Here is a 26,362-nt window from a genome sequence, read left to right as displayed (position 1 = left end):
TCTTTTAAACTACAGTGCTTTTAAGAATTAAAGCAAACCAATAATTTTAAATCACTCTGCATTAAATCTGCCCACAAAGTTGATTTACATTAATTTAGTTTTACTTTGATCTGAAAGCATATCTGTAAAACAATAGCAGCAATCTTTCATTTTAAAGATACAGAGTTTAGTCTCCTTGTGACCTCTCAAAGAAATCCAAACAATTGACTAGTCTAATTTACTAATTTAGTTTTAGATATACAAAAGAACCTGTGAAATTATGTTTTATACTCATTGTTCTTTGGTGATTTGCTGTCCTTCAACAATTAAGGAAAACAAGAACGTCTAATGAGACACTATAAGATGATTTGTAAAGATTTCACTAAAGAAATAAACCTGTTTCTAAACTCTCTAATTAGAAAATATATTCACAGTTTGACTTAAAGCGTAACAACAAACATATTAGACAACAAGAGTTAGAACAAACTCACAAGTTCCTGTAGCTATGGGATGGTACACTGTACTGGTATCCTGTCTCAGACCTTATAAACAGTAATGGCATCAAAAGGAAGTTTTAGATGGAAGAGAAATTATTTGTAACTGTTTTTTGGATTTAAATGTTCATCCCCCATCAAGACTGCTCCTTGAGCTTTGCCAGAAAAAGATAAGCTGCAAAGATATGAGTTCCAGTACAAGCACAGGATTCTCAACTTTACATTTGTGATATCGTATGCAATGTCTAATTTGCATTATACATTGCTAAGTCAACATTAATTAAACCTGGAGCCTTCAGCCTTGAGTTATCATCTTTGACACAAATTTCACTGCTGCTTTTGCTGGTGTTTTCTATTTGATCTTCCAACAAAGACAATATTGAACAAAACAGGATTTATTTGTGTGTTTGGATTATTAGCCTTTGTGTCAGTATTCATGGACTCTGTCACGTCTCCTGATCTGGGAGAAACTCAAATGCTCTATTTTTTTTTTTTTAAATGCATCTTTCAAGTACATTACATCTGGGCAAATTCTTTTTTTCTAAAAGTTAAGAAAAGTTGACAGTTTTTGTGGGTTTTTTATTTTTTCCCCTTTTTCTACAACAGAGTTGAAATTCTTCTCAAAGACAATGATTAAAAAAAAAAGTTTTGTAAAAAAAAGCCAATTGATTAACAATCCCAGAAAGTTCAATATTAGCCTTTTAGGTCTTGTCCTGGTTACAATCGCTGGTCATCAGGCACCACTGTAACTATACAACTGTTATAAACCACAATTTGCATCAGCACAGATTACCCTAGTTTCAATCTGGGGTAAGTGCCACCAGTTCAAATAGCAGAGTCTAACCAGTGCAGCAATACCAGTGGTGGGTTACAATCACTGTAATAGGGGCAAACTTAGACAACTTCTTAAAACTGCAAAATTACGAGACAACCTGCCGGCCATTAACTCACAAAAGAAACTGATTTCAGGAGAAACAATGAGAGCAGGAGGAATCTCTAGGGTCTAATCATCACCTGGCAGACATCAGAACGAATGCCGGTTTTCCAGAATCCTTGGCTGCTTAACTCCACCGTCACTTCCCGTCTCATTGTGTTTTTCTGCCTGATTTTTTGTAGTGCTTCCTAGAAAGGGAAGGAATGGTGCAACCATGAGAAACTTTCTACAACAAAGCAATATGAAACCCACAAGTGAGCACGAAAACCAGACATCAAGGTGTTAAGTTTATGTATTTGAAAGTGATTTTTTTTTTAAAAGCACACTTTCAGAGAGCCATTTTTAAACCTAAATCCTGTGATTATCCCCACCCACCCCTTGGTAATGATCTAAGCCAGGGGTGGCATCAATGGCCACAAATGTGACAGAGGGCTGCATGTGGATCAGTCACCCTATCCCGATAGCTGCAGAATGAGAACAAAGCTGACTAATCACAGGTTTTTGCCGCAGATGAAATGAACAAAGCCATTCCTATTCATCTATGGAGGGATGCAAGTATAAGCAAATACCATTTCTTTCTGGAATTCCTGACATCTGAAACTCCATCCCAAGCCTTGTGTGCAAAGCGACCAACGCTTCATTCATGCTGGTAAGAGACAGACCTTCACTATCTGGCCCCAGTCACCGGACACAGATCTGAGTTAAACATCAGTACCCCTGTCATGGAACAGGGGTTAGTATCCATTGATACCAGAGGCTCCTACTATGAAACTTACCAGCATTATTCCAACCAATACAAAATGGGTTTAACAACTGCACTGCCTTGACCATGAGAAGTTGGTGTTCTGCAGAGTTTATTTGTGTTTGTGAAATATGGCATGGGCACCAAACAAGCCTTGGATAGGAGCCCCTTTTATTTTTTGTATAAATCTGAAGAAATAAATAAAATAAATAATCCAGCATGTTGGGTTCTCTTGATCTGAATTGAGATCCTGGTATGGCAAATGCCCTCATGAGTATGTTGACTCCCACGCATATCATGTGACAATGGGAAACAGTCGTCGAGTATTTCCTTCTAATTCAGAACAAGGAGCTTGACTAGACTAAAGGAATAAAGATTAAAGCTACATCTCTCCTCTCTCTACGCTTCACTACAGGGCCCCAGCTGAGAACCCTCCCCTCTCTGCTGCCTGCTACGCACTGCTCTTTGGGACAGAGACAGTCTCTGAGTTATGAGATTGTACAATGTCTAGCACAATGGATTCCTCTTGGTCCATGACTGAAACTCCTGGACACAATGACCTCGCATCCTGTAATCACATTGAAATCAATGGCATAATGAGCAGCAATGCATGAAGCACTGTTCCCTTCGGGCCCAATCCAAATTTCAATAGGCTGTGGACAGAGGTCCTAATTTATACACTCTTCAGGAGTAGGCTTTACAATGTCTTCTAGGCTTTTATACAGTACCATGCGTATCAGTGTTTCATCAGTGCCTAATTCTGAATAATTGCCTTTAAAAAAAAAATCACATGCCAATTACACGCAGCCCTCCAGCTCCTACTAAATTACCATTGAGGTCCTCAAGTGCCACAAAGTGTGAGCATGCCACTGCAAAGTTTCTGCCTAAGAACTGTTTTCAATACATCTTCCTTATGACAGACAATTACTTTAGGAAACCATCATCCTGGATGATACAATCTAGAAACAAAGGTCTACACACTACATTAAGTGATAAATGTCAAAGGAGCGCTTCATTTTTGCAGTGAAATATAATCAACCCCACGCCCTCTCTGCTATAGTTTTAAGAATAACTCATCCATTATTCCCTAATGAGAGACATTTTTAATAAAAAGTTCTAGCCTTCCATTTGTTCTCCTCTGCAGTGAAAAAAGCTGCAGTAAAGATAAAATCATCTGTTTCAGTGGGAAAAAAGCATTCCTCCTTAAAATTATGACATAGATCACTTTTAACACTGCGGTACTTCCCATTTACAAGAAAAGAAGCTGAGATTTTGGGGCTTATTTAACACTACTATAAATAAAATGTTAATTAAGCCCGGTGTTCATGTGACAGTATGCTATGCTTTGCAATAATAATAAAATCTGGTGCGCTGTCAGATATACTGAAGACCATCTATTGCAGCAGCAGCTTCAGTCGCTACAGAAAAAGCAAACTGGTGATGCTGTCAGTCTAAGATTCCTTGATTAATCCAGTCACACTCCATTATATACACACATATAAACTACATGCTTACAGACAGTCACACACAAACACACACATCTGCATGACTGAAACTCAAGCACAGACATCCCTTTCTAGTTGCTACCTCGCATATACACTGGACCTATGAGTGTAATAACGGAGTACCTCATTTCAATAACATTCAAATTCCACACACCCACGCTTACACAAAAAGCCAGACTCCAGCAAGTACAGGGGAGGAGGAACTGAACTACCGTAATGGAACACTGAGCACAGGGCTTTGTAAAAAATGGAAAAGCTGCTTCATCAAGTTTCATGTATTAAACAAGTGTCTTCTTGCTTTATATAAATATATATCTTATATAAATTGTGCCACTAAATGTCTGGTATGTATGCAAAGAAACAACTTTCCAGTTTTAGTCCAAGATCTTAAATGGTGGGCACTTCAAAACAGGCTTCTTAGTCCATATTGAGGTGGCTTGATTTTTCAAAGTGCTGAGCACTTGGTATTTCCCACTGAAATCAATGGCAGCTGCTGAAGAGCCAACATTTTGGAAAAAAATAAACTTTTCAAGCATCACATTTCTCATTGAAGACTCCGACTATTCAAAAATAAAAGTTTTTACCTTCAACTGTTTTGGAGTTATGTTGCCAGAAAAAACCACAAACCCACCACTAAAGCTTTTTGTTTGTTTTATTTTTTTTAAAAAATCACTCCACCTTCCCATGACTTCCTCACTCATAAGGGAAATTCAGCTATATTTTCCATCCAAATACAACTTTGGACCAAATGTAAAGAATGGAAATTTTCATCTCAGAAGGGAACTATTTAAGATTATGGCAGCTGAAAAGAGTAGCTTAGAATGGAAAGCCTTTCTCAACGTTAAGCACTGCATTCACTAATGACAAATGCTGTAAGAAGCTCAACACCTTATGGCTGTATCTGTAACGGGGTAAAATGTAGGAGGCAAAGGTAAAATCAATTTAACATGCTGAGAAAAAAAACGTTTGAGAGGATGACAATAATAGATATTATTTTCCTTTTTCCCATAGAAATGCAGCAACACAGCACATCCCCTTTCTGACTAATGCTATATGTATGCACAGTCACTGGCTATGGGTGAAGCTCCAGCGCACACCTACCTCTCTCTGGGATAACTTCTGTTTATCTGCTTGTTTGACTTTGGGACTGTTAGCCAGCAGATGGCGCAGCTTCACATAGCTCTTCCATAGCTTTTGGTACCTGCAGGAAAGAACAGAAAAAAACCCATCTTTGTTAAGTACCAGAAGTACACAACATGAGTGCCTCATTGCTTTGACCTTATGAACAGATTAGCTCTCAATAACAAAGCGGCAAACAATCCCTGCTACTTCACTCTAAAAAGATATCTCTAATGGGCCACATTTCAGTGGGGGTGTATTGAGTGGCACTGGATCAAAGCCTTTTTCTGATTCATATGAGACTCCTCTGCTTGGCATGAGGTTCATATGTCACTTACTGTAAGACTAAATGCAGTCGATCATACGGTCCAAAAATGTTTCATTCAAAGCAGGCGGTAAAACTGCCCAATTTATGTACAATATTTTTTTTAAAAAATCATAGCAGAAGCAGACTCTTAAGGGGGTTTCAAAACACAAAAGTAAATAATTTTAAAATGAAGCAAAGGAGTGATCAAAGTGTTTGTTTTAGTGATTTATTTTTTTCTGTTGTGTCTGCACAAACACCACCAATTTAGACTGGTGGTTTTCGTATAAAGATTCCACATCACTGATGCTCCATCAAATGGAGCAGCAGCTATTTTACTGCATCTGACTAAGTGGGTTTTTGCCCACGAACGCTTATGCCCAAATAAATTTGTTAGTTTTTAAGGTGCCACAGAACTCTAGCTATTTTACTGTTTCAGAATCCTCATAGCCCCAGCACATACACCATCCCATTCCTTGCTTACTGGAGTCTGTTCATAGCTAATTCACTCCATCATTCTCCAGTGCATTTCCTCGTCCCTAGAAACTCCAATGTCTGCTTGGACTATAAAACAAATTGGAAACTGGGAATCTACAGGCTACTTCTACACTATATTCTTTTCATTTCAATACAGGATTCCAGCACCAGAACAGTTTTCAAAATAGCTAATACATTTATCTGTCCAAAAAGAAAAAAATTGAATGACTAACAAACATACCATCCAGCCAAGTAAAACAAATAATCCAAACATCCCAAGCAGATTTCTTTACCCCCCAAAAAGGAAAGGCAGAGACTCCAGGAAGTCCACTAGGAACTTTGCTATTGCTACCAATTTTGCATGGAAGGTACTCAGATGCTACAGGGATGGGTAGGAAAATAAATAATAATAATAAAGATTGATTTATAGTTGCTTTCAGTTAACTTATATCAAAATCCCTGACAAGAGAACACACACTAACTGGGACTTTTCTGAATACCTTAGTAATATGTATTTCACACACAGCATGAGAGCCTAGATTTATGAAGTCAGCGTAGGCTATGTCTATACTACAGGGTAGGGTGTGATTGCCCTGCTCATGTACACATACTCCCACTAGCTCTCATTGAGCTAGCTTAAGTACAAAGAGCAATGCAGCTTCAGTAGCCCGCACAGCAGCAGCAGACATGCAGCTGACCCGGGACAAGTACATAGCCACCAGTTTCATAACATTTCTATCCAGTACGTAATTTTAATATTGCATGAATTTTACGTTTGCTTTGAAAATCTAAAGAATTACACTTAAGAAGAAAAAGGAGCTACATTTCAAATTCTCTAGTTTATAAAACCAGCTCCTGCTCTCCCTCCCATTGCAGAAAATGGTACGCTTTCCATCAACTTCAATAATCACATGAGTAGGCCCTTACTTAACGACCAATGAAAGAAACTGTATCTTCTTTTTCTTTATTTTATTTTATTTTTTTAAATATAAGCTTTGAGGAAAATTTCTTACTGAGGGTCTCCAGCATAACTGAGTTGAGCAGGTCGTATCCCGAAGTGAACAATAATGGGAAAAGTAATCACATCAGGGTTGAACTGCTCACGGTCCAATTGATCAATACGAACTGAACTGGGTTTCTAGGAAGAAAATCAATAGTTTATCTAATTAACAACAGAACTAGTGATATTTTATTGGATACATTACGACATTGTCCAGGAACTGTCAAATGTATGACATCATCATTCCGAGAAGCAGAGAAGACTTTCAACATACTGAAATGAATAAGATAAACAAAAGAAATAGTATTTTCAATTCACCTCATACAAGTACTGTAGTGTAATCTCTTTATCATGAAAGTGCAACTTACAAATGTAGAAGTATTATTTTTTACATAACTGCATTCAAAAACAAAACAATGTAAAACTTTAGAGCCTAATGAGTCAAAGCATGAAGGGACATATAAATGTTTAGTATATCTGGCACATAAATACCTTGCAACGCTGGCTAAAACAGTGCCATGCGAACTCCTGTTCTCACTGTCAAGTAACATTTTAAATAAGAAGCGGGCAGCGTTATCTTCCGTAAATGTAAATAATTTGTTTATCTTAATGATTGGCTGAACAAGAAGTAGGATAGAATGGACTTGTATCAGGTGCATTGAAAAATACTATTTCTTTTGTTTATCTTTTTTACACTGCAAATATTTTTAATAAAAATAATAATATAAAGTTTACACTGTACACTTTGTATTCTGTGTTGTAATGGAAATCAATATATTTTAAAATGTAGAAAAAACATTCAAAATATTTATAATACATTTAAAATGGTATTCGATTATGGTTTAACAGTGCAATTAAACTGCAATTAATCACAACTTTTTCTTTAATCTAGTTCATTTATTTTGCATTAATTGCATGCATTAACTGTGATTGACAGCCCTATTTTTCACAACAACCCTGCAATACAGTATTATCTCATTTATAAGGGGGGGAACTGAGGTTTGGAGAGAGTGAGAATTTCACATAAATTCCTGAATTCAGTAAGTTGGTATCAGAGTCAGGATCAAACCCTGGTTCTTCTGACCACTATTCCTCTAATTTGATTCACTAAATCATGTTACCTCTCTAATTTTAGTTCTATTCTTGATTATCTAATGTAAGTAAAGACATTACTAGACCCATCAAATCACACAGACTAAGTGGCATTAAAAATTGCAGTGCCACTTTTACAAAATGCTCCCAAGCGGACGTGTATAATGAGGAATGTAGTTTTTTATAACATGGAATAGTTTGTCTTTTTTGCACTTGAAAACAGGAGATCTTTTTAAAGCAAAATGTCTTTAAAAGGGCACTGTAGAATGAATTTTACTTCACCCCTAAAAATGGGGAAAATTAATAACTCCACACCATTGCAGATGACATGCTGTTTGTAGTGTTCTCGTTCACTTTTGTAGCATATGCAAAAACCTTTGGCTTAAGTTGCACAGTTTGGTCTCTCTGCATAAATATTTTCTCCATTATCTTGCAAGCTGTTTTGTTATGTACCCAAACCATTTCCCACCTGGCAATTAGCTATTTAGATGACGCTAAAGCTATCAGGTTCTTTTAAGTGTCTGAAAAGATACATTACTTAGAGTTGTCTCTATGTTAAAACTGCCAATTTAGAAAAGAACTTCCACATAGAAGAGTTACCCTATTTCTTATGATGTTATTAGGTACTGAATGGGTATTGCTATTATGTAATTTTTTTTTAAAAAAGTGTATTTATAACAAATCTTTCATCCTCAAAATAAGCACTTTACAAACAGGTATACAAACTGTATAGAGGGATCATTTACCCCACTGGTGAAATGCAGCCACTTCTGAAATTAAATGCTGAAAATGCTTGTCAGAGGACAGAATTGCTAACTTAGTCTCATAATACTGGCATATAGGTTTTACTAGTCCAAGGGAAAATAAATGTTTATCAGCTCTCCTTTTTACATGATAATGGAAAATGAAATATTTTACTTGCCCATCAAAAATTTTAATCTTTGAAATTACACCACCCATGCAAACAGGTGGAGAGAGCTTTTAAAGGCTTCTCTACATAATTGTTTAGATGAGGATATGAAGAAGAATAAAGGGATCTAAAAATGAAAGTACAGGGAGGTGACAGAATGCTATTTCTGAAACTGGAATTTAACAAGGACCTGAGATTAGAAGTCACTTGCAAAAAGAAATGGAACATGTTTATTATCTTTTTGCTTTTTTATGATCTATGAAGGCAACTTTGAAAGGCTTTTATTGATTAAAATAAGTTTTTTTCTGATTCTCCCCACCCCCAGCATTAGAAATTCAGGTCTTCACTACCCTGCTTTTTCTGGAAGACACCTGAGAAACTGGTAGATAAGGATATCATGGGTACTAAGGAAATTAAACCTGATTAACAGAATAAAACTCTCTCAAACTATCAGAAACATTTTGGCCAACATTTTTGAACTTGGATGCCTACAGATCAGACACTGAAATCAAAGTGGCCTACAGGTGCTCCCACTGAAGTCAATGGGAAATCAGCATCTTCTAAAAATCACACCACTTTTATTTGGGAACTTACATATAGCTGCTGTGGCCTAACTTGAGGCACCCAATTTTGAAAACACATTGGTCTTGTGTTTTGTTTCTGAATTAAAGAGGAATTAACAAACACCTGATAAACAATTCTCACAAAAAGAACTCTTTGCTAAAGACGCAACACCCCTTCTCTTTCTATTACGGACTGGGAAAGATCCGAATTAAACTCCCTGGTTTTTCCAATTAGACCTCCAGCAAAATTATGGATGACCACACTTGATATTTATAATATTTCTAAAGGTAAAGACCATTTGAGACCTTATTCATACAGTACATCAGTAAGAAGCAAAGAGGACACAACCAAATTAGTTTTCACCTTTCACATTTACATTTCTTATGAATAGAACCTAGGTTACACTAGGAAATTAGACCGGTATAACTGCGTCATTCAGGGGTGTGAAAAACCCACACCCCATGAGAGATGGAATTAAACTGACTTAACCCCTAGTGCAGATAGCGCTAGGTCAATGGGAGACTTAGCTACCACCTCTCGGTGAGGTGGATTGCCTAAGCCTACAGAAAAAGCCCTCCCTTTTGCATAGGTAGTGTCATCACTGACAAGCTACAGCAGCGCAAATGCAATGGTGCAGCTGCTCAGCGGCAGCATTTTAAGTGTAAACAAGCCCTAATGCCATGAGATGCAAGTGGTCAGGGACTTGGTTTTAACATCTCATCCAAAACAGGGAACCTTGAGCAACACAGTATTACTTTGAAACACACGCAGATGTTAATTCAGTACTGACAGTGAAGAGATGTTATTTGGTTATTTTTCACATCTAAATACTGATCAAATCAAACATTTGCTTAAAAAAATCAGGTGATATTGCAGATGGGGGTAGTTTAGCTGTATAAAATATGTATTTCTGTTCACTGGAAGAGAAGCAGCATTTATGAAAGAAAGATTAAATTATTACTTATTGTATAAAAATTTATGAACCTTTAGAGCTTTTCCAAAATAAAATTTGAAAACTAAAACTAAAATGACTATATTAAATTGTTTAAAATAATGCCGGTCTATTGTTACTTCTTTAAAATCTTTTTTTTTTAAAGATTTATGCCTATCAAAATATTTCTCTTTCCCAGACAGCATATTTATTCTTCAAGTTTTTCCTCTATCTTTTTATTTGCTCTCAGCAAATAACAGAAAGAAAAACAGCTAAATAGATGTTTACTTTTTTATTTTTACTGTGTTTTTACTTTGTTGTATCAAGTTGACAAAACTGAATGTAAGAGATGTCATTTTCTAAAGCACTGTTTCATATTGTCTACACAATAAAGTTGTTAATGTTTATTCAACATGGGGTAAAATGCATGGAAGATACTCTCATACTCCATTTCTCACTTACTTTTACACTCAAAGCATGTAGTAATCACTTAAAAAAATCCACATACTAAGAAAAAAAAACTTCATCACAACCTTCTTAAGAGAAAGAAAGGGCATTAAGAATCTCTTCCCTTCATGGTATTATAATGCAACAATAAAATGTTAAGGCATAGCAAATTGCTTTTATGTTTTTATATACCCATCCCTACACCCACACACAAATTCATCCCATAAAGTTTCCTTCCAGCATGCCAACATTGGATGGTTAACTACTCAAAAGGCAGGAAATACCAAAGTTAATATTACACATACAAACTCAATTCCCTTGTGCATATGTTTTAATTACATGATTACATACTATTTCTCAAATGATACATTAGTAGCCTATATTTTTTTTCCTACAAGCTCACATATAACTAGAGCTTCTGTTTTTCGCATTTTTAATTTCATTTTCTAGTGATTATTTTAGCAATTTTTGAGTTTTACACAGATATCCAAAAATGGGGGGTTTTCAGGGTTTTTTCTTTGTATATACAAATATATATAATATACATTGCTCGTCAGTAGTGCACTCTAATCAGGAATTGCTTTGTAACTAGTGTGCTTTAACATAGCATTGTTTCAAACAGGACTATGTTCAAATGCACTAGGGAACTTTTAGGGTGCACCAACAAGGTCTGTGTGGACCAATTAATGCACAACACATTAGTGTGCATTAGAAATCACACCACCATAGTCTGCATTACCGCTCTGTGCAGACAAGACCTTATACACAAGTAATCAATTCTGATGTTTAATTTTCTTTGTACCCATGATATCCTTATCTACCAGTTTCTCAGGTGCCTCCATAGTTTGAAACAGGGATTTGAAATTTGGCAGGGAAGTTATGCTGGCTACATCAGAGATATGCTGTTTCAATACACAGAATGAACTGTGTTCTGGAAATGATTCAGGGTTTTGTAATAAAGGAGGTGCTGCTGTCTGCAAGACCCTGACTCAGAAGTTGATAGGCAAATGAGGCAGAGGATTTCCATAAGAAAAAGAATGGTCTTATGGTTAAGGAAGTTGAATGTCACTCTAGATAATCAGATTCTTGTCTCCGCCACTGTGTCCTATGTGATGCTGAGCCAGTCGTTTAAACCAACTTTTCAAAAGTGGCCACTAATTGTGTTCCTCATTTTCTAGGTGCCCAACTGAGACATGTGGGGTCAAATTTGCAAAAGCATGGAGCATTCACAGCAGTTGATTTAAACTGTGCTTTGAATGTATAAAAAGTGCAATAAAAAGCTAAGTATTCTGAAAATACCAGGCCACGTGTTTCAAGTTGGATACTCAAAATCAGTGCTTACTTGATAATGTTGGCATTAATATCTTTGTACCTCAGATCTCTTCTTGTAAAATAGGGATGATAATACCACCTAATATCACAGATCTGAAAATAAATTCATTACTGCCACTGAAGCACTCGGTAAGAAAATTAAGAATTCTGTATTTAATGCAGAGTTTGAATGGTGTACATTAAATAGGGACTAGGACCACACATTGACTAAGGAAAATAAAAGGAATCATTGAATAACTATCCATCCTCAGAATGAAGCAGGAACTCTGTGGATAAATAGTATGTGATCATGTAATTAAAGGCTGTCCTAATACATATGCACAAACGGACCAAATTAGGGTTGCACATGCTTATGTGTACGCATTGACATGCTGCTAGTCTGTCAACCTGCTCTTGTAAATCTCTCAGTCTGCTAAGCAATAGGGCAGCAAGTGTGAACTTCTCCCAGTCACTGGATCAAGTCAATTCACTTCCATAGATCTGTAATATTTTGCATCCCAGATTCCCTTATATTCAGTATTCTTTTAATACAGTTACTCCAACAGCTCTGAGATCTTGTTCCTTCCTCTGGCTTCTTTCTCCCTTTCTAATTTAGCCTACACTGAACTCATTGAACCAACATCATGGCGCATGCACGGTTTGTTTATAAATCAAAAATGTTTGCAGTACCATGCCAGGACTGGTAACTATCATTCCTTTGCATTCTTCTGCATATTTCTGCCATTCCAGCTCTTCCCACTGAAGCATATTGGCAATCTCCTCCTCTGGGACTAAAGGTTTGTTGCATCGTAACAAGTAGAGTAGGATCTGATGCATAGACAATACTTCTTTCCCTCCATCTTAAAAACAAATTAAAAACATTTATTAAAAATATTCCTCCCTCCAAGCATTATTAAAGGAAAATAACACATAAGTAGTAAAATATTCAGATGGGTTAAATAAAGTACAAACTGCTCAAACAATTGATTAATAGCAACACAGACATTTTATTGATGAATAATGCACTTGCATAAGCAGCTCAATTTGCTCAACTGGAAACAACAACATTAAGGGTAGAAAGAATAATAGCTTAATCTGTTTGAAAATCTCAAGTTAACTAGTTGGCCAAATAGCTTTAAAATCAGCATGTAGAACCATAAGTTATATCGTCCAGTTATATTTTGCCTCTTTACGTTTTATCATTTCTTTTACAACAATAGTTTAAAACTGTTTAGACATTATGTGGTGTTCTGGAGGAACATTCAAGAATTTTATCGAACATTTATGGATGCATGCAATAACTTTTCCTTGCATTATGGACTAATTTTCAGTGCTTATGTGCTGCACCTGCAGTAATGAAGATTAAAGAGTATCTTGGATTTATGCTGACTTACTGTCTCTGGATGAACCAAGTACATGTGAAAACTACTAACTACTTCTGAGGCACAAGGAAAAGCACATTGCCAAGACTGAGTTTTGTGATGAAAGGAAGCATAAAACACACCCTGACTTGGACTGGGCTGTCAATCATGGCTGTGAGGACCAAGAAAGTAAAGATTCATTCATAATGTTCCTGATAGGATTTTACTGAGGAGATATTCACTACTCAAATTTGACACGTAAACTTGTTTATGGAGGAAATGTTTGGAAAAAAAGATGAGGCATGCTACGAGTCTCCCAAAATCTTTCAGATACGAGTCTCCCAAATCCTTTCTTTAAACCAAAATATGGTGACATCTTTAAATGAAATGATTCATCATTACAGAAGCAGAAAATTCCAGGCCATTTCCATTCTATAAAATGGTGTGTGCTGATCCAGTCACAGTATGCTGTCTGAAACATGAATAGGGTCTTGTACAAGGACCTGAGCAGAAAGTAAGAGCTAAAATACTATGGTGAAAATGCTACAGCACAAAGGCTGCAGTAATATTTTGAGAATCATATAGAAAGTCTTCCTAAATCACCACATTAGGGCAGTAGAGTTTAAATTGACTCCAAACCAATATAAACAAATAGGCAAGTGATTCTCCAGTTCCAATAGGGTTAGATCTATGGAGAAAAGACAAGACTTGGATTGTGGAAGGTCAGGAATATGATCTATGCTAGCAATCTTCTAGAATACTTTCTTCAGTAGAATTAACCTTGTTCTAAATTCCAATATAAAACCAACAAATGGGAAACATACCCAAACTCCCTTTGTAATGACAAACTATTCTTAAGAGCCACAGAAGCAGACAAAATGAGCTACCCTGTCAGTCTAAAATGCAAAAACAACTTCTTAATTTGAAAATATTCCCTTTATAAAGGACCCCTCTGACCTTGTCTGGCAACAACTAATTTGTTTAATTTGACAAGAGGTAGCCTCTGAGCAAATTTCTTACTTGAACAAATACAGTGCTAATGGAGTTGCAAGATGAGGGTCTATGCTGTTGTGTAACTCAAAGATCATTGTACTGGACACAGTTCTGAAATCTGGCCTCTTTTAGGCTTTTCCGTTGTTTGTGCTCAAAATAATTCATGTTTGTGCACTTCCTCTCTGCTTGCCATGGACCCCGAAGAAAATTAACTACTCCATAACATACTTTTCCTTGATATTCTGAAAAATTAGGTACTACAGATTACTGCTCTTCACCTTTCCTGCCTGTGTCACTCAGCAAATATGACTTGATTAGCTCAAAATTCTGAGCCACACAGTGCCTGCCATTTCAGCCTGCCCATGCAGTCATTGTGACCGCTAGAAATGGTATCTCTTTAGCTCTGTTTGAAAGACATAAGAGAAGAAAATGCGGGGGGGAGGGAAAGGGGAGAAATCCAATAACTCATCCATGTATCTCTAAGGAGGCAGTGGATGGATGTGTGGGAATCGATTGCACCAACATCTTCAAAGAAGAACTATAGATAAATAATATTCTGCAAATATACTTCGGATGATAGATGTCCACTCTGTAGAGATTAAGAAACTCCTGGTGTGTCTCTCGGAAAAAAAATAAATAATATAAACTCAAAACCAGAAAGGGATAAGATGCTTCATAATATGGAAACACAAGTTAAGAGATACACCCCCAAAACAAACAACCAAACCAAGCAGAGTAGAACTAGACCTCTTCTAACCTAGAAATTGGATACGCTCCATATAGGTCACATCTGTTTTCATTTTGTGCTGAGACCAAGTGATGACCCAGACCCACATGTGGCCAATTCTGCAAGTCACCTGAACAGAACTAAACTGTTGTTGGCCATCAAACACCACAGATTTGCTTTGGACTGAATACAATTTTAAGATGCAGGCCTGCTAAGGAAAAGCAGTGATATAGATGAGGTCAGACAGCTTTTAATATCCTGGCTACAGAAGCAAGCCAAACCATGTTTGAAGCTGGTTTAGTGACAACCAAGTTTACAATTTCAAATATAGTCCAAATCCCAGTGTACACAGGGTCTTAGACATGATTCTCAAGAAAGATTGTTTCATGCCACATCTGTACCCTTAGTCAAAAAGATGGAGGTACATTCCTAGAGGCTATTAAGCCAAAAAGCCATTCTACTTTATCACATGGTACTTAGAGTAAGGTGGGTCAGTCACTCAAGCCTGATGCTCACTTGTTCAGCAAGCTGAAATCCTTGCTACTAAAAGTAAAGCCTTTTGCTAGAAGTGTCAGTGTCTGCGAGAAGTGCTTCAAATGGTGATTTTCTTCAGGACCATATTAATATCATGTGACACCAGAAGCAGTCTACTGGGACATGCTAAATGCAGTATGGCCCTTAGTTCTGAGGGAAGAACAGGAGAGTAGTTTATTCTCTACAAACAGCAGCCAAATAAACTGAGTACTGATGTCTGTATCCAAGATTGAGACAAAAAATTGAAAGAAAAACAGAAGTTTTTGAGTGAGGCAAGCAAAAGGATCCAGTGGGCCCTGTTCACATTAGACTGCAAACCTTTTCCACTTGAACCGTATGCGTTCTTGTAGACTCCTCCTGTGAAGTTAAAGGGCTTGAGACACTAAAGTACCTTTTCTATCTCATGAGCCACACTGAAGTAAGTGCCAGGTAGGAATGGAAGAGATGTCCTCGTTCTAAGTGACCAGCCATGATTAGGTTGTAACTATTTGGAATCAAGTCACTTTTATCTCCAAGAGGAGGAGAAACCAGTTGTCTGTGGACCACTAAAGAGTAATTCAACTTTTGTCATTTGAAAGGTCAGTGGTCAAATGTAGGTGAACACCCTTCCCTAAAGGATGGAGAAGTAGTACTGTCTCTGTGGTCAGTGCCTTCCTCTTCCACACAGCTACCAATAACACTTGTTTAGGAGCTAAAGCCAACTTTACATGATATTAGGTCTCTGAATAGCCAAAATAAATACAAGATTGCTGAGGAAATATTTCTGTGGAAATGATTCTCCTGGAAGAACCAGGAGTAGATCTTCAGCTGGTATATATTTGCATAGCTCCACTGAAGTTATGAAAATGTATAACAACTGAGGATCTTCCCCCAGATGTCGTACGTGTCGAAATCCCCTAAGTAGGCTTTTCATACAAGAGTAATCACAGTTCTTTCTGCATCAAAAACTGTCCTTGGCTTGAGGTTGGATTAGTGTTTTTAGCTCTGGTGATTCCCATCTTGTGCTCCACAATCTCAGCTTCCATTTAAAAAAAAAAAAAAATCAAGTCTCTGTATCTTTTGATTGCAAATAAAACTTTCACAGCGTAGACCAGGTGCAAACCAATGCTGTGATTCTGCCTAAACCTTCACTCCACGTGAAGCAACAGTTCTGAGAGCCATATAAAATGGCTCTTCCTTTTTTGAAGAGATGCATATGAGAGTGGAAGTCTAATTTTCATCCAACCACATAATATAAGCTTACCTGGAAGAAACCTCACAAACCGTGGCATGAAATGAAATCTTGGACAACAAGAATTGTTTTCAAATGAAGGACCTTAAATAAGAAAATTAACAGAAAAAAAATTAAGGCTCTGAAAACATATATGTAAGATACAGAGGGTGAAATCCTGGCTCTATTGAAATCAATGGAAGTTTTGCTACTGACATCAACAGGGCCACTATTTCAACCAGAATATCTAAGTCTTCAGTGAAACTATCAAAAACAGCATGGTAAAAGGGGAAGTAGAGATACTCTACTCTTTGTTCCACAATATAACAGAACTGTCCAGTGGGAAGCTTCATTTACAATCCAGAGTGGTTTAAAAAAAAAAAAAAAAAAAAAAAACCCAGAGGGGTTTAAAAAAAAAAAAGTGGAATCTGTGCACACATACATCTTTGAATGCTAGTAATTTTATCCTGAAGCTGTGATACAGAAAAGAAGAAATTCTGCTTATATAATCAATGCATTAAAAAAAAAGTTCTATTAGAACACAGGACTAAAGAATTTGCTTTTGTTTTGAGTTTGTCTTGTTCATTCCAATTAATAGAGCTTATCTTTATAAGTGCTAAAAAAAAATGCTATATGTTATTATTTCTTCCTCCTTTCCGGTGATATTAGTTAAAGCTTCATGTGAAAAGGAAAGCCCAAAAGGGTATGTGACTTACAATTTAAAAAAATAAAGGACAGTACGATTGAAGCCAGTAATATTTAATCCAAAACCAGGACCATGCAATATATTCAATAACTAATCAATGGAAGCACACACAAAACATTAAACTTATATGCATCTCTGAGTTACAGCAAGCATTAAATAAATCTTCATAGGCGATGCCACGCTCCAGAAGATATTTATATATTTTAAAGTGAAGTTCTTCTGAAACTTCTCATTTTAGACTGAGCAAAAATCTTAACTCTCAATTTTTGTTGTGTCACTGTCTTAAAACATATGTATATTTCCACCTAGCCTGGTAACATTTTCAACTATGACAGCTGGGTAAGCATAGGGGTACCATATGGCTGTCTGTATGACACTATTTTGTAGTTTCGTTATAGTATAGTACAAAAGCCTTTAGTCTGTAAACTTGTCAGGGCAAAGACAGCATTCTGTCTGACACCCTCACCACAAAGCCTTATGCACACATTATTGTTCAATATAAATAATAATATGAACAGTTCATTTAAAACAAAAGTCATGTAGGAGTAATTAAGAAAGTGTTAAATATTTTATTGAAGAGACCTGGATGATAATTCTGAGCGCTGTTAGTTGCTATACATCCACTATAATGAACCCTGATAAATTGTTTGCTCCTTGTAAAAGCAAACTGGAAACTTATCCATGCCATTTAAAATTGAAAACATTCAATTTTGCTACTTCAAGTCTTCCTTTTTAAACCAAAGCATGCTTTAGAATCTAGGCATAATTACTGAATTTGTAAATAACATCTAATATTTATTTATGTATATATTTTTTTTAATTGTACAGTTACCTATAAGATTCCAGTCATAGAGTTCCAAAATATCTCTGAATAGATACAAAGAGAATAATTCAAGTCCTCTCACACAAAAATTCTGGAAAAGAAAAAGGCCAAATATCATTATTCAAATATTTTAACACACAAATAATACAACTTGGAGATGATACTGCTCAACGATTGGTAAGTCTTTAGGCGTACTACTATCTGTCACACATTTAAGCATCTCTTAGCATTTGAGGCCTCTTCCGAAAGCACTGTTAATGCATATTAAGGGTTCTTTATTAAAGGCCCAAATCCACACTGGAGACAGGTATTATGAGCTCAGGGCTACAAGGTAATTTACTATGCACCAAAAGCCTTTCACCTGAATAAGTTAAAGAGATGATATATTTATTACAAAGACCTCTCTCATAATTCTGTCACTCCTGCTTCTTCTTGCTAAAAAGCTTACAAATCACCATTTGTGATATCACCATCACTTCCTAAGCAACAGATAGAGTACATCACAAAGTGAGGATTATGATCTTAAGAGCAGAGAAATTCCTCTACTCAACAGCCACAAATGAGGAGACTATCTTAAAAACACTAGTTCGGGTCAATATAAATTGTATAAAATAATAGCTCAAGTCAATATCAATTGTATATATATGAAGCTGACCATAAATTCCAAATCCAACAAAATGCTTTGACAAGGCTGCTTTGTTAAACAAGGTTTGTAAGGAGTGCCATAGGCACAGGCAATCGACCAGGACTCCACAATGTCAAGTTCCCTATTTTGGTTGCTGTCCTATTATTACTTTATATCAAGATTTGGAGACAGCACAGGAGAGTCAATATCAAAAAGTTAATCACACTGAAATCCACATTAATCTTCTTTTGGAATTTTAGGCTTCTTGGATATATTTTGATAAATCTACTGCTGAGAGACAGAAAAGAAAGATAACTAAGAAAAAATATGTAAATATATGGGACTAAACTAAATTAAACATTGATCCTCTTTTAGTAGTTAATATGCAGAGTATTTGTACACCTAGGTAAGACATTCCATTGCAGTAATTTACTCCACAAATTTAGCTTTACTACAGACTGTTTTAATACAAACCAGATTATGAATTTAAATTGCCTTGTTTATATACATAGGATTTTTTTTTTTGGCATCAGTTTAGATTAAGAGACAGACCTGTTCTAGAGACAAGATCTCAGGACTGGGAGTCAAAAAGTCAAATTCTAGTCTTAGTTCCACCACCGATTTATGTGGCAATGGCAAATCACAACCTTATTATGCCTCAGTTTCCCTATTCGTAAAGTAGGGACAGATACTTACCTTAGTTCACAGGCATATTGTCTGAATTATATTCATACAGAACTTTGAAAAGTTCAAAGAGGTATGGATAAGGCTGAGTATTTACTTTATTTTCAATATGTAGTGTTCTAGCTATACATTTAAAGCTTTATGTAGAAATCACAGGTTTCCATTCATCCATACATTCAGAATGTAATCTGGCTTTTAGAGGGTGCATGAGACAATATTCTACAGAGTTAATCCCTTAACAACAATTCATAACCCAAACTGATCTCTTGACTAATTATTCCCCTTACCTCAGGCATCATTTCTTCAATGAAATGAATTGTATAGTCAATGTTAAATCTGATTACTTTACACAGAGGAATCTGGAAGGAAAACAGAACAGAGGTTCAGTTTGAAGGAACATATGTGACTGACTGCATCACTCATACAATTTTGTTTCCTAAGTATGTCCATCTGATGAAAAGGGCATTTAGTAAAATTGTTGCCTCAGTGAGTTCACACAAAGACGGGGCAGGAGGGAGAGAGAAATACATGACTATAACAACTCCACTTGTGAAATAACATAGGACTGAAGAAAAGCATTAGTCAAACAATGCCATCTACTGGAGATTAAGTTTTGTTTCACAAAAGCAAAATTCAGTAAACCAACTGATCTCTCTTCTCCCATTTTGAAAATGTTATATTTGTATATGAATTTACTGCACATAGTAGAGGGTACTAGATTGATCTAGTGACCTAGAGGTAAAGTATTTTTAGCCCACTACTAATTCTATTAGCCATATTGTCTTAACACATGTTTATGTAATGGGAGCATGACACAGGGACTTGCAGTACAGATTTATAGGTTTATACAAAATAGAGCTAAAAACACTTTTAAAGTACAGTCTGGTAAGCCAAATATTTAATCATTTTTTCCCCCTTAGCTTGCAAAGTCCATGTCCCCCACCAGCCACTTCTTTTAGAGGGATAATGTCAACCCTGATTATTTTTTTAAATGACCAATTTCAAAAAATTGTAATTTGATTAAATATCCCTTGAAAATTTGATAGAATATCCCTTGCAAATATTTTTTCTAATTTTCCTGTCAAAATATTACAGAACTTTTTCTACTCTGCTGCTGATTATTATTATATAGGTCTATACAGGAACGGAGAGTGGGCAGGCCCAAGATAACCACCAAACACGCTTGGGCCAAACTCTCCATTTCTCCTTCATCTTCATTTTTGTCTGCAGCCTCTTCAGTTTCAGCTTTACTGCTACTGCTACTAGTAAATACACTAACTTCCACCGATCAGGACATGAGACACGTCATAATGCTAGCACATAAGACAGGAAATGCAACTGACTGTATATACAGTGCTGTCAAACACACAATGTAAACACACTGAAAAGAGAGAAAAATATTTTTTCTGTCATCTCCATTGGTTATAGGTAAAGATTTTTTTTTTTTTTTTTTGAGTGTTGGGGATGAATTTTTATATAGAAACGTGGTCTTCAAGATAAGGGTATCCCTTTAAAGGTCTTTTTTCCCCCTCCTTCCCCTCATTAAAAAGAGAACCCTATCATATCCCAGTAATCACAATAATTTTATAACAAACCGGTAGTCCTGTATAATAAAAAATACATTGGGGGGAGCAGACATGCAATTTTGAGCTTTCAAGGGATTTTTGGACAGCCAGTCTTAACTTCAATCATGAAAAATACTTTGAAAGTTTCCTTTTAGATCTGTAACACTCCATACTAAGACCTATTCACATGTAGCACTGAAATATTTAAAGTATATTTAGATTACACTTTCCATCATTAGTGCCATTTCCACCCATCTTTTCTATTTTTTTTCTTTTTAAAATGGGAAAGCAATCTGAGAAAACCAGCTCTAGAAACAGATCGATTTAATTCATAGTTGTTAGAACTGATCTTAAAATTTAGCACCTATACCCTTACAGCTTTACTGTTTAGATTCTGAAGGTTTTGGTGCAAAAAACAAACAGGCAATCCAGTACACACAGATTTCCATGTCTTTCTAGTGAGCCATGAAAGAACTAAAATTCTTGCCATTTTTAAGCCAAGATGACTGAAGCTTTCACTGTTTCTGCAAATATAAGAGATAATGATCAATGATTCAAGAAACTGAAACAATTTAAGGCCCCGAACCTACAATGGATCTCTGTACCTACACGAAGGCACACTGAATTCAAGTCACAGGTACAAGTTCCGGTCTGCATGCATCTGCTTGCAGCACAGTGGCCCTAAGGGGTTTACAATCCCCGACCCCAACAAATACACAGCTCTCACTGATGTTAAGCTTTAGGATATATCTATTAAGTATAGTTGTTGCTAGAAAGATCCCAATTGAGACCATTGTTGTAGATGTTCCTCCCCTTATGATCTTGTTTATTCAGAAAAAATAAAACGCTACAGATTACCAATCTAAAATTAAGAATATGACAAATCCTCTCTTTCATCACATTTATTTGATACTGGATACCTTTAGATAGAAATTAAGAATCTGGATATTAAAACATGCTATTCAATGTTTGGGGAAAAAAGAAGCAGTGACATTTATTTCAACAGTGCTTTAAAATATAGTGAGAACCTATTTATTTTCCAACAGATGTCTAAAGATGACCAAGCCAGTACTTTCTGGATCAGCTTTTTAATAGCCAGGACTAGTTCCCTTTGTATTCTGCGCAGAATAAAGACAGAAAAAAAGGGATTCTTGAAAAGATGACCAGCTTCCAAATAACCATGAACAAGTTTCCCATGCACAGCTTCAATTAAAAGATCTGAAAGAATACTATTTGTTGAATAATGTATTCAAAGAATAATGATGCTATAAAGCTGCTTGAATAACATCACACAAATGATGCATTATTCATTTAACATATACGATTTGACATATCATTTTACCTAATATTTTGTCCAGCTCGACTAATAATGCAGCTATGTTACAGAGCTGCAGGGTGTGAGTGAGTGAAGTCTCCTCAGCTATACAAATTTGTCTCATTAAAATATTTTGTTATGTTATCTCTATTCTTGCAAAGCACCATGTGGATGCTACACTTAGCCATCTGCCATTTATCAAACATATCCTGAAATGCCTCTGAAATGGCAATTCCCCCATAATTGCTGTCAAAAGCCTTACAATGCAGCAAAAGCATTCTCCTTGTGAAGGCCTTGCCTATCTAGTATCCTGCTGATATTGCTTTATGACCATATGTCTGCAATAAAGAGTAGCAACATGTCAAAATTACCACTTGTTGCTGATCATTTTCACATAGTTCGCAACAAAGGAACAGGAAGAGAACTGCTAATGAGACTCTGGTAGTTTTGTGCCCAAAACACACAAGTTCCACAACAGAACTGGCTGAATATCTTCAGGCATCAGCTCAGATAGGGCAGTGTGAATTCTCATTGCCTCTGAAGGAAGAATTTTCTGTAACACATTTTGTCTGTAATTCTCCAAGCCATGCTTGACTTAGAGTGGACAGTTATTCTAAAGAGGGGACAGATAGTCTAAAGAAAAGGTGGTTCCTTTATCATTATTGTAATATCTTCCCAAGTGAAAGAGCTTAAGTGTTTCTTTCTGCTCCATGTCCCGCAAATTGAAAATGGAGGGACTGGTGTCAAAACCTATCTGACTAACGGTTTTTGAAAACTAAGGGCTTGTCTACACTTCAAGTGCTGCAGTGATGCAGCTGCGCCACTGTAGCACTTAATGAAGATGCTACCTACACCAATGGAGTTTAGGTCAACAGTGTCAGTGTAGACACAGAGTTATTTACATCAACTGTTGCTGGCTTTCAGAAACCATCCCATAATACTCCACACTTACAGCTTAATCAGTTCAAGCCTGGTGAGGATACACGCTGCTGACAAAAGGAGCAAAGTGTAAACATGCAGCAGCTGTATGCCAACGTAAGTTAGGTCGCCTTAATTTTGTAGTGTAGATATGCCCTGAGTCACACCGGGAGGGTCGTGTACATAGTTATACTGACAAAAACTTGCAGTGTAGACCCAAGGCTAAAAGAACCATCCCATCAAAAGATTTTAGAGAATGCTAAAACCCCAATCACGTTTATTTTTGTCAAGGAACAATGGGATATCCTTTTCACAGGCACCATCACTTGTCTAAGTCAGCTAGACATTGTTCCAGAATCAGGTTTGGCATATGATGTTATTCATGTGTGACTCTGCAATGTAGAAAAGTTGATTCATTTGCATAATGAGACCAAACAAATTCAAGTTGTGACTAAAGTGACAACTTGAAATCTGGTAATTTTTCTAATGAAATAATATAATGAGTTAAAATGTATTGCCTACTGCACTATAGCTGTGTTCTAGTCTCCATGACTTTTGTTTTACAATCACATTTTCCTACTTTTTAAAATGGTTTTCTCTTCCATGTTCCTGTGTGAAACAACAGGGAAAAACAACCAACCAGCTGATGAGAGAGAGAGACAGAGAGAGAGAGGAAACGTTGAAACTGATCACAAACAGAAAGCTGTCAAAAGAACCAAGTAAGCAAACTGAAAAAAATGAAGACATTCTTCTTAATCCCTTTCAATTACAATAATCTTGGGGCCCAGTCTACACTGAGAACCATGCAGGTTCAGGTGGAGAGAGCAGGTGTTTCTATAACAATAATAGGTATAAAATTTGTAATCAGATGAGTGATTTTTAAGTTGACAGTATCCCTTTCATTAATTCTTGTAAACATACAGTTCCTGTTAAGTGTTTATATTCTTCCACCCAGACCGAATGGCAATGACTGTTTTTTTCCCCCTTTCCTCTGTGTTGTGGGGCATGTGTCACTTGCTGGGATCATCTGCGTATACCTGACTTAATCACTTCCCAGCACCTGTGGGGGCCTTGGGCATTGGTGCTTGTTGGTCCCTTCTATTCTCTGTCTGTGGCACATAATAGTCTAATCTCTTGATGACTGTAATACTTAGGTCTAATTTTCGTTGTTGGGTTTCACGTGTGGGTGCTGAGTGACGTTGGTAGCCTGTGACGTATAGGAGGTCAGACTAAATATTCTGGTGATCCCTTCTGGCTTTGAACTCTAGGACTATGAGATTAAAGTACTTAGAATTTGAGAAACAAAAGGATGCTGGGATGCCAGGGGCACCCATTTATGATGCAGAGTAGGATTCCACTGCAGCTGCAAAATATCTGACTCTAAATAGCCCCACCAAAACATAAAATTTTATTAACAGTTTGATAGGGGAGCTGAACTGGTGTTGGAAACGATAGGAAATTTTTAAATAACAAACCTTAACTACAGTAGAAGTTAAATTAGGTGTTCTGAACTAATCTGTTCCAATTTTATCAGTTAAAAGGATTGGTTATCCTTTTCTATTGACTTTTTCAACTCAAAAAGTTCATCCAATTCAAACCCAATTAACAGTTTTAACAAGTTATCCACGGTTTATTTCATTCTCAAACCTTGACACATGCAAAAATATTATTCTGTTGCACACTACAGCCTCAATAACGGTATGAAAGGAATACTTACATCAATTAGTCAGGACAAAACCTGAGTCTCATCAGCACAAATGTCACCCTCCCACTTTCAAGTGAAATTGACAAGAAGCCTTTCAAAACACAGGTACCACCGATTTATACAAGTACTATTTAAAAGGACAGACATAGCCTGCCTTCTAGATAAGCACTATGCATACAGTGAATATACTTACATTTGTTAGTGGGGCATGTGCAAACATAGAAAACCCTTCAAAGATATACTCATGGTCATCATATTCTATAACAGTTGGCCTGTCTGTCTAAAAAAACAAAAACAAAAGTTAAAATAGCAGTGGCACTACACACACCAACTTTAAAATAAATGAAACTGGACTCTTGGCTGGAATTGTTTATAAAGTACTTACTAAGAAGTTTGTGGGAGGTGACACTGTAATTCGATAGTGGTACAGTCTTCCAGCATTGTTGGTCATGGGGCGACACGGTTTAATAGGCTTTCAGAGAAAGATGAATCGAATTATGTGGAGAGTCAAAGTTAAATTAGATAAAAAGAGGGAATAGAGCACTTTTAACATTCATGAAATGTTCAGTAGAAAAAAATTAAATAAAACAGGAGGAGGAGGGAAATCGTAGCATTATACATTTTTACTGAACTTCAGAAACATCTACAGGGCTATTATTCTGGGCAAAACATAAGTCAATTCATACATTCTCTATATTGTTCTGCACCTTTCTTACATCTAAGTGTTGAGATGTTTTTCTTTTTGTTTGTTTGTCTTTTTTTTTTTATTAATTGCCTAAAATGTAATGATATAAAGTTATAAAGATTACTCTTAGATTTTTCACCAAACAATATCAATTCACTACAAAGGTGAGCAGGTATCTTCACTTAATAGGTGGACAAATTGAGGCCCAGAGAGACTAAGTAATTAGCCCAGCATCATACAGGGAATCAGCAACGGAAATGGATGAAATACCCATGTCTGCCGGTGTTCTGCTTTAACTACCAGACCACAATGTCTTCCTATGGAAAACACATGAAGAGCTATGCTTCAATGTAGAAAGGTCTGCATGTGGTTTGATGGAATAGAAGGTTTTCAAGACTCATGTTTTCAGGTTCTTCTGAAGCTCTCAGGTTTAATGGGTAGAAATACTTAACAGCAGCTAGACAAAAGGAACCCCTTGTAGGCTCTGTGTTCTGCTAGGTTCTCGCTGCTCTGAGGCTCACACCAGGTTAAGAGAGTCTCTTTGATGAGCCCCCAAAATCCCTCGCATCCCCAGATTCAGGAGGCAGCTACTTCCTCACAGTGAGTCTGACAGATTTCAAAATTTTCACCTCCTAAAAAGGTGTTTCTCTTTTAACAAAATTTACTGGATGTATGAGGGAAGGAGGAAAATTAATCCACGTC

At 36.5% G+C, this 26,362-nt stretch overlaps 1 protein-coding gene across 1 annotated transcript in view; it reads right to left on the bottom strand.

The window, feature by feature from the left end:
• Window positions 1–26,362, bottom strand: part of DROSHA (drosha ribonuclease III) — a 94,125-nt gene that overhangs the window by 52,593 nt on the left and 15,170 nt on the right. The window contains exons 7-15 of the mRNA XM_067567944.1: window positions 25,361–25,447; window positions 25,169–25,255; window positions 19,760–19,831; window positions 18,173–18,254; window positions 16,668–16,739; window positions 12,500–12,669; window positions 6,568–6,692; window positions 4,756–4,855; window positions 1,488–1,595 (exon numbers count right to left, since the gene is read on the bottom strand). Coding sequence (XP_067424045.1) covers window positions 1,488–1,595; window positions 4,756–4,855; window positions 6,568–6,692; window positions 12,500–12,669; window positions 16,668–16,739; window positions 18,173–18,254; window positions 19,760–19,831; window positions 25,169–25,255; window positions 25,361–25,447 — 903 coding nt within the window. The remainder of the gene's footprint in view (window positions 1–1,487; window positions 1,596–4,755; window positions 4,856–6,567; window positions 6,693–12,499; window positions 12,670–16,667; window positions 16,740–18,172; window positions 18,255–19,759; window positions 19,832–25,168; window positions 25,256–25,360; window positions 25,448–26,362) is intronic.

The sequence above is a fragment of the Emydura macquarii genome, unplaced genomic scaffold, assembly GCF_026122565.2.
Source record: "Emydura macquarii macquarii isolate MOO-44397 ecotype Brisbane River unplaced genomic scaffold, CSIRO-AGI_Emac_v2 contig_2825, whole genome shotgun sequence".
Lineage (NCBI taxonomy): Eukaryota > Metazoa > Chordata > Testudines > Chelidae > Emydura > Emydura macquarii.
This window is presented reverse-complemented; position numbering and strand designations above follow the sequence as displayed.